The sequence below is a fragment of the Salmo salar genome, chromosome ssa01, assembly GCF_905237065.1.
Source record: "Salmo salar chromosome ssa01, Ssal_v3.1, whole genome shotgun sequence".
Taxonomy (NCBI): domain Eukaryota; kingdom Metazoa; phylum Chordata; class Actinopteri; order Salmoniformes; family Salmonidae; genus Salmo; species Salmo salar.
This window is the reverse complement of record NC_059442.1, coordinates 4,569,541-4,583,317: the sequence shown is the minus strand read 5'-3', so window position 1 is coordinate 4,583,317 and position 13,777 is coordinate 4,569,541. Positions and strand designations below refer to the sequence as shown.

The 13,777-nt window shown below is 41.8% G+C and overlaps 1 protein-coding gene across 1 annotated transcript; it reads right to left on the bottom strand.

Annotated features, from left to right (window-relative positions):
* Positions 1–2,146: 2,146 nt before the first annotated feature.
* On the bottom strand, positions 2,147–13,400 carry LOC106599105 (arginase-2, mitochondrial). Its single transcript, XM_014190234.2, has 8 exons — positions 13,151–13,400; positions 12,969–13,041; positions 7,787–7,961; positions 7,372–7,531; positions 6,991–7,085; positions 4,250–4,354; positions 3,984–4,120; positions 2,147–3,587 (listed from the first exon to the last, which is right to left on the bottom strand). The coding sequence occupies exons 1-8, from the start codon at positions 13,259–13,261 to the stop codon at positions 3,400–3,402; spliced, it is 1,044 nt and encodes a 347-aa protein (XP_014045709.1). The 5' UTR covers positions 13,262–13,400; the 3' UTR covers positions 2,147–3,399.
* Between the last annotated feature and the right edge of the window lie 377 nt (positions 13,401–13,777).

Below are 13,777 nucleotides of genomic sequence, written 5' to 3'. Positions count from 1 at the left end.
ACCTCCTCCTCTTCACTGGTAATATCTGTCTATATAGACCTCTTCTTCACTGGTTATATCTGTCTATATAGACCTCCTCTACACTGGTTATAGCTGTCTATATAGACCTCCTCTACACTGGTAATATCTGTCTATATAGACCTCCTCCTCTACACTGGTAATATCTGTCTATATAGACCTCCTCTACACTGGTTATATCTGTCTATATAGACCTCCTCTACACTGGTAATATCTGTCTATATAGACCTCCTCTACACTGGTTATATCTGTCTATATAGACCTCCTCTACACTGGTTATATCTGTCTATATAGACATCCTGCTCTACACTGGTTATGTCTGTCTATATAGACCTCCTCTTCACTGGTTATAGCTGTCTATATAGACCTCCTCTACACTGGTAATATCTGTCTATATAGACCTCCTCTACACTGGTAATATCTGTCTATATAGACCTCCTCTACACTGGTTATATCTGTCTATCTAGACCTCCTCCACTACACTGGTAATATCTGTCTATATAGACCTCCTCTACACTGGTTATATCTGTCTACCTAGACCTCCACCAATAAAATAATTGTATCGTGATTACAAGTACAACAGGGGCGTGGTGTGGTACATTCCATGTAAATGAACAGTAAAGTAATTGTATCGCACCGAGCGGTGATTTTAAAATAGAACAGTGACGTAGTGTAATGTAGATAACAGCATGTTGTGTTGTTAACAACACCTGTTACTATTCAATGACTTCCCCACACGTGGCCGATCTGTTATTGCTATCGTACCCTGTTCTACCGAGGGAAGTGTTTTTCCATTCAGCGTCACTCCCAGGGAAATATAGTGTTCTTTATAACAGAGATACAAACTAACACCCTTCATAAATATTCATATTAATGACTGTATTAAAGAAATAATACAAATACGGAGCTATAAAGTATGCTCAAAATATTTGGCAAATTATACTATTTTATATTAATACAATTGCTCAGAGAAATATATTTTGTTTAGGGGAGAGTGGGGGTAAGTTGAACCAAAAGTGGGTTAAGTTAAGCCACCCTTGTTTCCAGGAAACCATACAGAAAATGTATAATTTGACTAAATATGTAGGAAGAGGTCGGTCATCATTTCACGGAGTCTGTGAATAAAGAAACCACATGGAAAAAGTAGTAAGCAAGTCGGGTGCAAAAAAAAAAAAAAGGATTTTCATCAAGTCAAATGAACATATTGTGTTAGAGGTTTCATGATGCTTGTATAACAGTTTAGCTTCCGTCCCTCTCCTCGCCCCGAACCAGGGACCCTCTGCACACATCAACGACTGCCCCCCACGAAGCATCGTTACCCATTGCGCCACAAAAGCCGCGGCCCTTGCAGAGCAAGGGGAACAACTACTTCAAGGTCTCAGAGCGAGTGACGTCACCGTTCGAAACGCTATTAGCGCGCACCACCGCTAAGTAGCTAGCCATTTCACATCGGTTACACTTGTATCTAAACCAAAGTAGATCATTTTAAGATTGTTCTATACATCAATTAGGGTCTCAATAAGCTTCCATGTGAAGTCCTAAACATAGCATGAAAGTGCATCCATAGAGCTGTGTGGGCTAATACAATCAAAATGTTGAGCCATTACCACAAGCCTGTTCTCCCCAATTAAGGTGCCACCAACCTACTGGGGGAAAATCGCAATTGCATTTCCTTATTTCCTCACTTCCTCTCTCCTCGCCTCCTTCTCAAAACCCATTGGATGAGAAGGTCCGAACCGTTCTCATCCAATGGGTTTTGAAGAGGCGGCAAGGATTTTACCATGGTCTTCTCACGATTCCTTGTGTCCTTTACTTGAAATCCTCTCCTTGCTTCCTACTGAAGTTGAGAGAAATGCGGGGAGAGGACAGGAGGAAAGACTATATAGTGACAGCCTTTAGAGTATGTGATTATTGCAGAACAAATCGGTGCCTTGTAGCCTCATGAAACCAGACTGGGCACACTGAACTCTCCATATATAGACCTGGTTATACAAGACTGAACATTATATAATAGACTAAAACCAACTAGACTTGCTCTGCCAGTCATAAGCCACGCGTCTCCACGGTAACTGGTAATGAACACACATCTCATGTGGTAACTAGTAATAAACACAGACTGACGTCATTGTGGAAGACTAAATTACTTTATTTAAAAGACAGATTCAGTGGTCACATCAAAAGGCATGTTTTTTTTACATTTAGTAAATCAAATAATATTATTTCACTCTTATCAGCATTTACCATATCCCTTACTTACACTACTTTTAACTTATAGAAATTTACTGGAGAAAAACTTTACCTAGTCATTTAATACTGACAAATGTAAAAACCAGACAGTAAATACATAAACATGGATTTATAATTGTGATTATTCAATGTAAAACTACAAAACATACTTCTAATAAAATGTGTCAAAACCACATCTGGTCCAAAAGTGCAAAAGCATCCCTACGACAACTCGACTGGTACAGCATCCCTACGACAACTCGACTGGCACAGCATCCCTACAACAACTCGACTGGCACAGCATCCCCACGACAACTCGACTGGCACAGCATCCCCACGACAACTCGACTGGCACAGCATCCCCACGACAACTCGACTGGTACAGCATCCCTACGACAACTCGACTGGCACAGCATCCCCACGACAACTCGACTGGCACAGCATCCCTACGACAACTCGACTGGCACAGCCACTTCGTATTTAGCTGAGGTATGTCTAAACCAAACAGTGTACACATTAGTAAAATAATAATAATAATAATAATAATAATAATAATAGTCTGCACCTAAAACGTAGTTTTGAGGCAGTTTCATGCTTGTCGTCGTGTCCGGTTTCATTACAACCCCATTACAGAGCTGCAGCGTCAAGTCATCAGCAATGCTGAGTTTTTCTAATTATGTCTATGGCATACCGCTGATCACAGTCATATACAGTCAACATTTCCATAGTGGAGCTATGGAGGCTGTCCTTCCAAGGTTCAGGGAGACCAGCTGATCACATCAATTAGCATCCTATAGCCTGGGTACCAGTCTGTTTGTGTGACTATTTTGTGCGATTCCTTGTCCTGCCAAACAGATGACATGATAGCAAAGATCTGGGCCCAGGCTAACTTTTTCCAAGTCATCTTAGTAAATAAGGCATATAAGCCTTTAACTGGGCTTATTAGTTATTATAAGTTTAGTCATGATTGAAGTTTGACTGACTGTTGAACAGGTTGCCATACAGCACCATACACACAGAAGATGTAACAAAACCCTTTCCAACTACTGCATCAGTGTGTGTGTATGTAAAGTTTTTTAGAATTCAGGAATGCCGAGTGGTCATATGTTGAAAGTTCTTAGTCTTCTAGAAGCTGTGTTCTAGAAGCTGTGTGTTCTAGAGACGGAGCTGTTCCGTGTCCTCTTTAAGCGTTTGCGAATCCTGAGTGATGGGACCTCCCTCACGGGTCTGTCCTAGGGCGGATGCGATGACGTCCACCGCCATGGAAGCTGTGCTCTCCACCGCCTCACGACTCGCCCCCAGGTCTGGGTTGACCTCAACAAGGTCCATCACTGACAACAACCCTGGAGATTAAACACAAGTACAATCTATTAGTTTCAGTTCCTTTGGTAGAACGTTGCAGACTGAAATTTTACTTCAAACATAGAAACTGTACGTCAAAGAATGTTTCAGATTGAAATGTTACTTCATAGACAATGTTTATAATCTCATCGTACCTTAAGTATAAATATAATAAAGTTTACGTATCCACTATTCTCATCCTACCAAGAGTCGGCAATAACTTAGAGGAAAAGGCTCCAAGTTTAATGACAGACCCATTCCTCATTATTTCTTATGAATGTGTTAGTGTGACTGGCTGATCATTATCCATGAGTTTCAGTGTCTATGACTGCCATGTGAATATAAATGTTTTACTCCATCTTCTCAAAACAGAATAATTATAGCATTCCCTAACATACCTGTGTTGTGGATCTCCTCTGTGATCCAGATTCCTTCTCTGTAGGTTAGACCTCCGTTTACTGGTGTCCCTGTGGCCGGGGCCAAAGACGGGTCCATCGCATCAATGTCAAAACTCAGATGAATCGGCCGCTGCTTCCTGTTGGACAAGAGAAGAAGAAAACGGGTTCAGAATACAGTTCAGCGAATCAACTTTCAACTCAAATTCAACTGTCAACTAAATGCATCCAAACTGTCAACCGCAATGGTAAAAGTGTAATTAAATTACCTTGACAAGAGGTGGTCGAAAGTGACTTCCATAACTCTCTGGATACCAAGCCTGTCGATGTCTCTCATTGTGAAGTACTGGACACCCAAGTCCTTCAGGATGTCGCTGTGAGGAGAAAGGAGAGTAGAATGTCATTTAATATCATGTCTGGAAGTATATTTGGATGTAACGGGTGTAAATGTTGTGTACAAAAAAAAAAGTAAATTCACATTTGAGTCAGTTAGCAGACAGACAATCTTATCCAGATCAACTTACTATCAAAACACAGAAACACAAAGACGAATGTGTGCAAACCAAGTGACTGTGGTTTACCTGTGGTATGACTGGTATGTGGTTGTCCCACATAGCTACCTTAAGTTGAATGCACTGTGTCACTCTGGATAAGAGTATCTGCTAATGACTAACATGTAATGAAAGTGTATACTACTGCTGCAGCAATAAGTTTGTTTGTTTATTTGCATTGTTTATAACTTATTTTGTACATAATGTTGCCGCTACCGTCTCTTATGAGTGAAAATCACTTCTAGACATCAGGACTGGGATTACATTTTAGTCATTTAGCAGACGCCCTTATCCAGAGCGACTTACAGTAGTGAATGCATACATTACATTTCATACACTTTTTTTTTTATTTGTACTGGCTCCCCCGTGGGAATCGAACCCACAACCCTGGCGTTGCAAACACCATGCTCCACCAACTGAGCCACACGGGACTACTCACCACGGACTAGCAGAATCCTTAATCTCCTTTAATGAGTCTGACGAGCCCGACGCGAATGATATACCGCTTTCTCGGGAACAGGCCCAGATCCCCGTGATTTGCGTGAAGAGGAGGCAGAGAAAAAGGGGCAAGAGGGCGGGCTGCCTTCTGAGAATTTGTAGGTGAATTTGTAGGTGATCGAATAAACCCCCACTGCCTTCCATTCTGCTAGCAAACGTGCAATCTTTGGAGAATAAAATAGATGACCTATGCAGAAGACTACACTACCAACGGGACATTCAAAACTGTAATATCTTATGCTTCACGGAGTCGTGGCTGAACGACGACACTATCAACATACAGCTGGCTGGTTATATGCTGTACCCGCAGGGTAGAACAGCGGCGTCTGGTAAGACAAGGGGCGGTGGACTATGTATTTTTGTAAATAAGACCTGGTTATCGAGCTATAACTCGCCTGAGGTAGTGTTTCTCATGATAAGCTTTAGACCACACCATCTACCTAGAGAGTTTTCATCTGTGTTTTTTGTAGCTGTCTACATACCACCACACAGACTTAGGCTGGCACTGAGACAGCATTGAATGAGCTGTATTCCGCCATAAGCAAACAAGAAAACGCTCACCCAGAGGCGGCGAACCATCAAGGCCACGAACCATCATTGACTACAGCTCAGCGTTCAACACCATAGTGCCCTCAAAGCTCATCAATAAGCTAACCTTGGGACCTTGGGACTAAACACCTCCCTCTGCAACTGGATGCTGGACTTCCTGACGGGCCGTCCCCAGGTGGTAAGGGTAGGTAACAACACATCCGCCATGCTGATCCTCAACACAGGGGCCCCTCAGGGGTGCGTGCCCAGTCCCCTCCTGTACTCCATGTTCACTCATGACTGCACAGCCAGGCACGACTCCAACACCATCATTAAGCTTGCAGATGACACAACAGTGGTAGGCCTGATCACTGACAACGACGAGACAGCCTATAGGGAGGAGGTCAGAAACCTGGCTGTGTGGTGCCAGGACAATAACCTCTCCCTCAACGTGATCAAGACAAAGCAGATAATTGTGGACGACAGGAAAAAAGAGTTACAAGCATGCCCCCATTCTCATCGACGGGGCTGCAGTTGAGCAGGTTGAGAGCTTCAAGTTCCTTGGTGTCCACATCACCAACAAACTAACATGGTCCAAGCACACCAAGACAGTCGTGAAGAGGGCACGACAAAACCTATTTCCCCTTAGGAGGCTGAAAAGATTTGGCATGGGTCCCTAGATCCTCAAAAGTTTACAGCTGCACCATTGAGAGCATCCTGACTGGATGCATCACTGCCTGGTATGGCAACTGCTCGGCCTCCGACCGCAAAGCACTACAAAGGGTAGTGCGAATGGCCCAGTACATCACTGGGGCCAAGCTTCCTGCCATCCAGGACCTCTATACCAGGTGTCAGAGGAAGGCCCTAAAAATTGTCATAGACTCCAGACACCCTGGTCATAGATTGCTACCGCATGGCAAGCGGTACATGAGCGCCAAGTCTAGGGATAAGAGGCTCCTTAACAGCTTCTACCCCCAAGCCATAAGACTCCTGAACATCTAATCAAATGGCTACTCAGACTATTTTCATTGCCCCCCCTCCCCCTCTTTTACACCGCTGCTACTCTCTGTTGTTATCATCTATGCACAGTCACTTTAATAGGTCTACCTACATGTACATATTACCTCAACTAACCGGTGTCCCCGCACATTGACTCTTTACTGGTACCCCCCTGTATAGTCTCGCTATTGTTATTTTACTGCTGCTCATTAATTACTTGTTACTTTTATCTCTTATTCTTATCCGTATTTTTGGTTAGTAAGCATTTCAGTAAGCATTTCACTGTAAGTCCCACACCTGTTGTATTCGGCGCATGTGACTAATAAAATTATATTTGATTTTTACTACTGCTATACTACTACTTAAACCAAAAGTTAACTGTGTGTTATAATCCAGATTATTGTACTTAGTAGTGTACAGAGAAGTGTACTTACTACTCTCCCGGGTCTACGTCTCTCAGGCCAATGTAGACCAGGTCTTTAGCCGACAGGAAGGGCTTCACCCAGGAGAAGCCTGGGAGCTCTGGCATCTACAGACAACAATAACAAGAGGTGAGTATCAGGGCAGAGGAGTTTTACTGTCGTAAAGTGTAGCCTTGTTGTAGTGAGAATATAGCCTGTTCTCAGAACATGACATGCCAATAGGAGTAGGTTATACAGCACAAACAGATCTTGGACCAGGCTTGCCCTGAGAAGTGGCTGTAGACTCCTATGGTATCTAAAAGAAGATTATGCAGCACAAACAGATCTTGGACCAGGCTTGTCTCAAGGGAAGAACCAGGCTAGTGAGAATGCCCCAAGGCCCCATTCTCTTACCTTGTTCTGCAGCTCTTTGAGCATGAAGGCCACCGGCTGTCCGTGGAGGTTGCCCGAGGGAGAGGTGAAGGGCGTGTTTATGTCGGCGTGGGCATCGACCCAGATCAGACACAGGTCAGGACACTTCTTGGCGTGGCCTTCCACTGAACCAATGGCCAGGCTGCGATGGGCAGAGATCAGGAAGTGAGTTAGAATCCAATCACCAGTATTCCACCCTCCCAGGGAACACTGACCAATATGTGTCACTATCATAAAGAAACTGGTTACCCAGTTTACTCTCGCTGTGTCTAGGATCCTAAACCTGCCTAATACTTCATTTCCTAACACTGTCAACGTTGACAGTTCTATAAGTCACCGTTGCTAAAATAACCACAGTTTTTCTCCGAGAACATAAAGGTGTTGTTGTGGTACGTACCTGTGGTCTCCTCCAAGCATGATGGTAGTGTTTCCGGCTCCCACAGCGTTGCTGACGGCCTCTGACAGCAGTTTGTTAGCTCTGCCCACAGTACGAGGGAAAGGGATGTGCATGTAAGGCTCGTCCTTTTCCAGATGCTGGAAGCTCAGGTCTCCAAAGTCATGCACTGGGTAATCTGTATGAGGAAATGAAAAAGGTATTTTTTTATATTCATTATTGTTTAAAATAATAATAAAATAAAAAATAAAATAGATTAAGTTAACAGAAAATGGATGAATTGTTGTGAGTATTTTTGTTAATGATTACCGTAATTTCCGGACTATTGAGCGCTCCTGAATATAAGCAGCACCCACTGAATTTAAAAAAATATATATTATTTTGAACATAAATAAGACGCACATGTCTATAAGCCGCAGGTGCCTACCGGTACATTGAAACAAATGAACTTTACACAGGCTTTAACAAAACACGGCTTGTAACAAAAATAAATAGGCTTTAATGAAACACGGCTTATAACAAAAATAAATAGGCTTTAACGAAACACGGCTTGTAACAAAAAAATTAAAATGAGCAGTAAACAGTAGCCTACCAAGAAAGTCATTGGTCACCATCTTCCTCCCCTTGTGCACTGAAACATTCAAGTTATCTCCTTTCCAACAAAATATATAAGCGGGAAAAATCCATATATTAGCCGCGTCATTGTTTAAGCCGCGAGGTTCAAAGCGTGGGAAAAAAGTTGCGGCTTATAGTCCGGAAATTACGGTAAGTGCATAACTAATGGATTCCTGAGACCTAGAAGTCGCCCCAGATCTAGAAACAGCCTTGGCTTTTCTGGGTTTGTTGGATGGACGCTGCTTTTAGAGCTTGTTGTGTTATCGTGCGAGTTTGTGGCCCAGACGGTTGTGGCAGAATACATATACAGTTGAAGTCGGAAGTTTTTCAACAACTCCACAAATGTATTGTTAACAAACTATAGTTTTGGCAAGTCGGTTAGGACATCTACTTTGTGCATGACACAAGTCATTTTATCAACAATTGTTTACAGACAGATTATTTCACTTATAATTCACTGTATCACAATTCCAGTGGGTCAGAAGTTTACATACACTAAGTTGACTGTGCCTTTAAACAGCTTGGAAAATTCCAGAAAATTATGTCATGGCTTTAGAAGCTTCTGATAGGCTAATTGACATCATTTGAGTCAATTGGTGGTGTACCTGTGGATGTATTTCAAGGCCTACCTTCAAACTCAGTGCCTCTTTGCTTGACATCATGGGAAAATCAAAAGAAATCAGCCAAGACCTCAGAAAAAAAATTGTAGACCTCCACAAGTCTGGTTCATACTTGGGAGCAATTTCCAAATGCCTGAAGGTACCACGTTCATCTGTACAAACAATAGTACGCAAGTATAAACACCATGGGACCACGCAGCCGTCATACCGCTCAGGAAGGAGACGCGTTCTGTCTCCTAGAGATGAATGTACTTTGGTGTGAAAAGTGGAAATCAATCCCAGAACAACAGGAAAGGACCTTGTGAAGATGCTGGAGGAAACAGGTACAAAAGCATCTATATCCACAGTAAAACGAGTCCTATATCGACATAACCTGAAAGTCTGCTCAGCAATGAAGAAGCCACTGCTCCAAAACCGCCATAAAACCGCCAGACTACAGTTTGCAACTGCACATGGGGACAAAGATCGTACTTTTTGGAGAAATATCCTCTGGTCTGATGAAACAAAAATAGAACTGTTTGGCCATAATGACCATTGTTATGTTTGGAGGAAAAAGGGAGATGCTTGCAAGCCAAAGAACACCATCCCAACCGTGAAGCACGGGGGCGGTAGCATCATGTTGTGGGGGTGCTTTGCTGCAGGAGGGACTGGTGCACTTCACAAAATAGATGGCATCATGAGGTAGGAAAACTGTGAATATATTGAAGCAACATCTCAAGACATCAGTCAGGAAGTTAAAGCTTGGTCGCAAATGGGTCTTCCAAAAGTGTGTGCGAGCAAGGAGACCTACAAACCTGACTCTGTCAGGAGGAATGGGCCAAAATGCACACAACTTATTGTGGGAAGCTTGTGGAAGGCTACCCAAAACGTTTGACCCAAGTTAAACAATTTAAAGGCAATGCTACCAAATACACTCAATTAGTATGTAAACTTCTGACCCACTGTGAATGTGATGAAAGAAATAAAATCTGAAATAAATCATTCTCTCAACTATTATTCTGACATTTCACATTCTTAAAAATAAAGTGGTGATCTTAACTGACCTAAGACAGGCAATTTTTACTAGGATTAAATGTCAGGAATTGTGAAAAACTGAGTTTAAATGTATAATAATAATAAGTTCTTAACTGACTTGCCTAGTTAAATAAAGGTAAAAGAAATATACAGTTGAAGTCAGAAGTTTACATATACCTTGGTAAAGTGTAAATAAATAAAAATAAACTGTATATATTTTTTACCTTTATGTAACTCGGCAAGTCAGTTAAGAACAAATTCTTATTTACAATGACGGCCTAGGAACGGTGGGTTAACTGCCTTGTTCCGGGGAAGAACGACAGATTTTTACCTTGTCAGCTCAAGGATTCGATCCAGCAACCTTTCGGTTACTGGTCCAACGCACGAACCACTAGGCTACCTGCCACCCCAAAGGCATTAGGTCAAGTCTTTCTCCAGGCTCTGATGTCCAACCCCCTCTACCCTTGCTCTCTTTACACCCCCCTCTCATATCATCTCTGATTGCCGAGACGGAGTCATTCAAGCTGTCGCTGGAACCGCTGTCTGTCTGACTGGGCACTACTTTCCATGTGTGTCTTCTCAGGTTTCTCCAAGAGCAGATCACCTCCTGCTACCACTGCTACGGTGGCGACGGAGTAAACACAGACGAATTTGGTGGAAATTGGGTTGCAATGCACCCAATCTACTCGTATTGGCACCTCGGACTAATGACTTACGAGTTGAAGTAAACAACGGATTTGAAACAGCAGCTGTGGGTGACAATATTCCACCGGACTGTTTGGTGTAGAGTTACACTGCTGATCAAGGGGGGGGACCAATGTGGTACCTCGTTATCTCTAAGACACCCCCATGTTACCATCTTAGACCGCTGGACAGGAATAGCTGAATCCAGTACTCGGGGTGCATCTCTGTTCATGCGATCATGATCTAATACAGTATGTATTTAAACTTGATGCAATGTCAGTGATATTTGATGCAGTTCAAAGGGATATTTCCCCATCTTGGCAAGCGCACAATGACTGAACATCTCAGTCTTCTAGATATTAAAGGAAAATATCATTTTTTTTTGTCTCCCTGTTGCAAAATTAGCATCAGAAAAAGTTATTTACTTTCATACTTTTGTTTTTAATAAACTTCTCATCTCAACAGTTTGAAGTCCACTTTTACAAATAACTAAAATAGCACAATATTGCATATCAAGTGAATGTGATTTTACAAAACAACTGAAATAGCACCATATTGCATATCAAGTGAATGATTTTACAAGAGATCAAGTGTCATATCAACAAGGCACATGTTTGGACACAGCAGGAGATGAACAAAGCATTGGTCACAAAGCTCTCGATAGACTAAAGGCCTTTACTTAAGGATGAGTAAACTGGAACATTTTGTTCCCAATGAGCTGCAAGTTACAATAGAAGTCACAAATACTTATAAAAATGTACCAGTAGTCTGGGCTCATATAAAACTAAAATAAAAGCACTTAAATGCGATAAAATCCCCTTGGACTAGTGTATTTAAAAATGATGGTGTTTCTTAAAGACTATGGGGTTTGATGTCTTGTTAAAAGTATGCCAGTCCTCCACATCTGACAACAGAGGGGAAAAAAACCCACCATCTAAAGATTCTCATATTACACCGCAGGCTGTCCCTGGGAATGGTTGACTGGGTGGAGCAGTTGATTGGCAAAAAGTTGACTGCCAAAAAGCACCTTGCCGTGCCATGAGTGCAAGCTGTTGATCAGTCCCACAGCTGAGTGCTCAGGGATGAGATGGGGCTAAGATTACAGGAAATGACTTGCACATTCCAGAACTGAACGTGGCTATCTCTACACTGGAACATTTGTGTCTCACTTTAACTTTAACACTCAACTAGATGTAGGCTTGCTGCACTTCATTCAGATGTGTTGTGTGTGTGCTGAGAAATAGCCATTCTCTGGGACATCATAGGCCTCACTATTTATGACCTGAGAATAATCCCATTGGTTTAGAAGTGGAATCATTTTATCTGAGGAAATTAATGCCCCTCTGCTCAGACCGGTCCATATAGTCTCCTTATGCAGACAGGTAGCCTCACACATGGACAATGTTCTACGATTTACCAACTAATGCTTTAATGAGAAAAACTAATTCTGTGTAGCATCCCTAGCCTAGCCTATGTAGATTTATTTTATCTTTTCACAATTAAGATCTGACCCTTTTAATTATTTAATTATTAGGAAGTGTAAGCATATTGTCTGACGCAATTTGTGCGCCTCCTTGCTCAGATTGGTCCACGGTCTGAAACAAACCCATGGTTTACTCTGGATTGGAACACAGTTTGGATATTACCAAAGACAGTAACGTTATAGTATGCAGTCACACGGAGCCGGATGTGTGATACAATCTCACTATTAGGTTTACACAAACTATTTTTTTTCGTATCATCTTTCAAACATTCAAGAAAGCGATAGGGCCTCCAATTAATCTATTATAGGCGGGAGCGTACAAAGGGAAAGCTGTAGTCCTAAATGGGAGGAGAGAGTTCGCTTTTTCGGGGAAGGCTCTGTATGTGCATAAAGGGGTGACGACAGCAGAGACTGGCCCATTCTTTCGCGCCCATGTGCGACAATAAAACCGCTCTTTTACCGTTTTATTTACGAGATAATAATCGTTTTAGATAAAAAAAGAAATAATCTGTTTAGATCGCCAGCATTCAAGGTCTAAACATTATCCTAAATATGGTTATTTTCTTTGTTTGGCAACATTAGCTTAGACCGCATTTATATGTAATACATCAGTCTTTACTTCCCCTAATAGAAGGAAAAGAGGAAGCAGTTCTCACATTAACCATTAACCTATTTCAGGGTTAGAATAAGTTTTTATATACAATTATTTTAATCCAACAGTACATTTCTAAGTTTGTTTTTAATCACATTAAGCTGTTCCATCACTTACCCAGATGTGAAAGTCTCTCGATCAGACCGGCATCTCTGATGGCTTTGGGTCCATGTTCCACCCCTCTCCTTTTCTAAAAGAAAAAAACGACAACGTTCAATAATTCTGGTAAACGAAATAGCCTAATCAAATACTCATATTAAAACAAACGAATCCTAACAGTATATGAGCTTTTTCCTTACCTGTCCTTTTGAGAATGGGCCTCCTATAACAGCCACAGAATGAACTCTGCTCTGACAGGTATTGTTGAGTTGTGTCCGTAGAAGACGACACAGTGGCCCTCTCAAAGCCATTTTAAAATCCTATTTATTAATTTATCCGTTTACTTCAAAAAATAATTGATAACAACAGTTTAACGACACACACAAAAAAAGGCTGCGATTCAAACGCTCTTCTGTAAGATCCCCCCCTCTCTTATGATGTTGACGCTCAGCCGAGGGCTGGTCTTATGCTCCCTTTGAACTCATTAATATTCATGAGAGGATGCCAAGAGCGCGATCAACTAAAATGTGTAACCCTTAATTTGTCTCTAAGCATCACTGGGCCGTATAATTATTTTTATTAAAAAAACGTTATACCCCAAATCAAATTATTATTATTTTATTTTTGATTTAACCTTTATTTAAATTAGGCACGTCAGTTAATTAAGAACAAATTATTATTTACAATGACGACCGACACAGGCCAAACCTGATTGGGGAATGTGCGTCAGTGCCACATGCCACACCTTCGCACTAACCAATGAGATGGGTCCAATTGATGGGTTTGTTCAGAAGGAGTGTCTTGTGTTTCTGAATACGCACCCATGA

Excerpts from the sequence above, each read along its gene's own strand:
- LOC106599105 (XM_014190234.2), bottom strand. The coding sequence starts at position 13,261 with ATGGCTTTGAGAGGGCCACTGTGTCGTCTTCTACGGACACAACTCAAC. Across the intron at positions 13,042-13,150 it reads GCCCATTCTCAAAAGGACAG|AAAAGGAGAGGGGTGGAACA; the intron begins GTAAGGAAAAAG and ends TTTTTCTTTTAG. Across the intron at positions 4,355-6,990 it reads GACGTAGACCCGGGAGAGTA|CGACATCCTGAAGGACTTGG; the intron begins GTAAGTACACTT and ends TTCTCCTCACAG.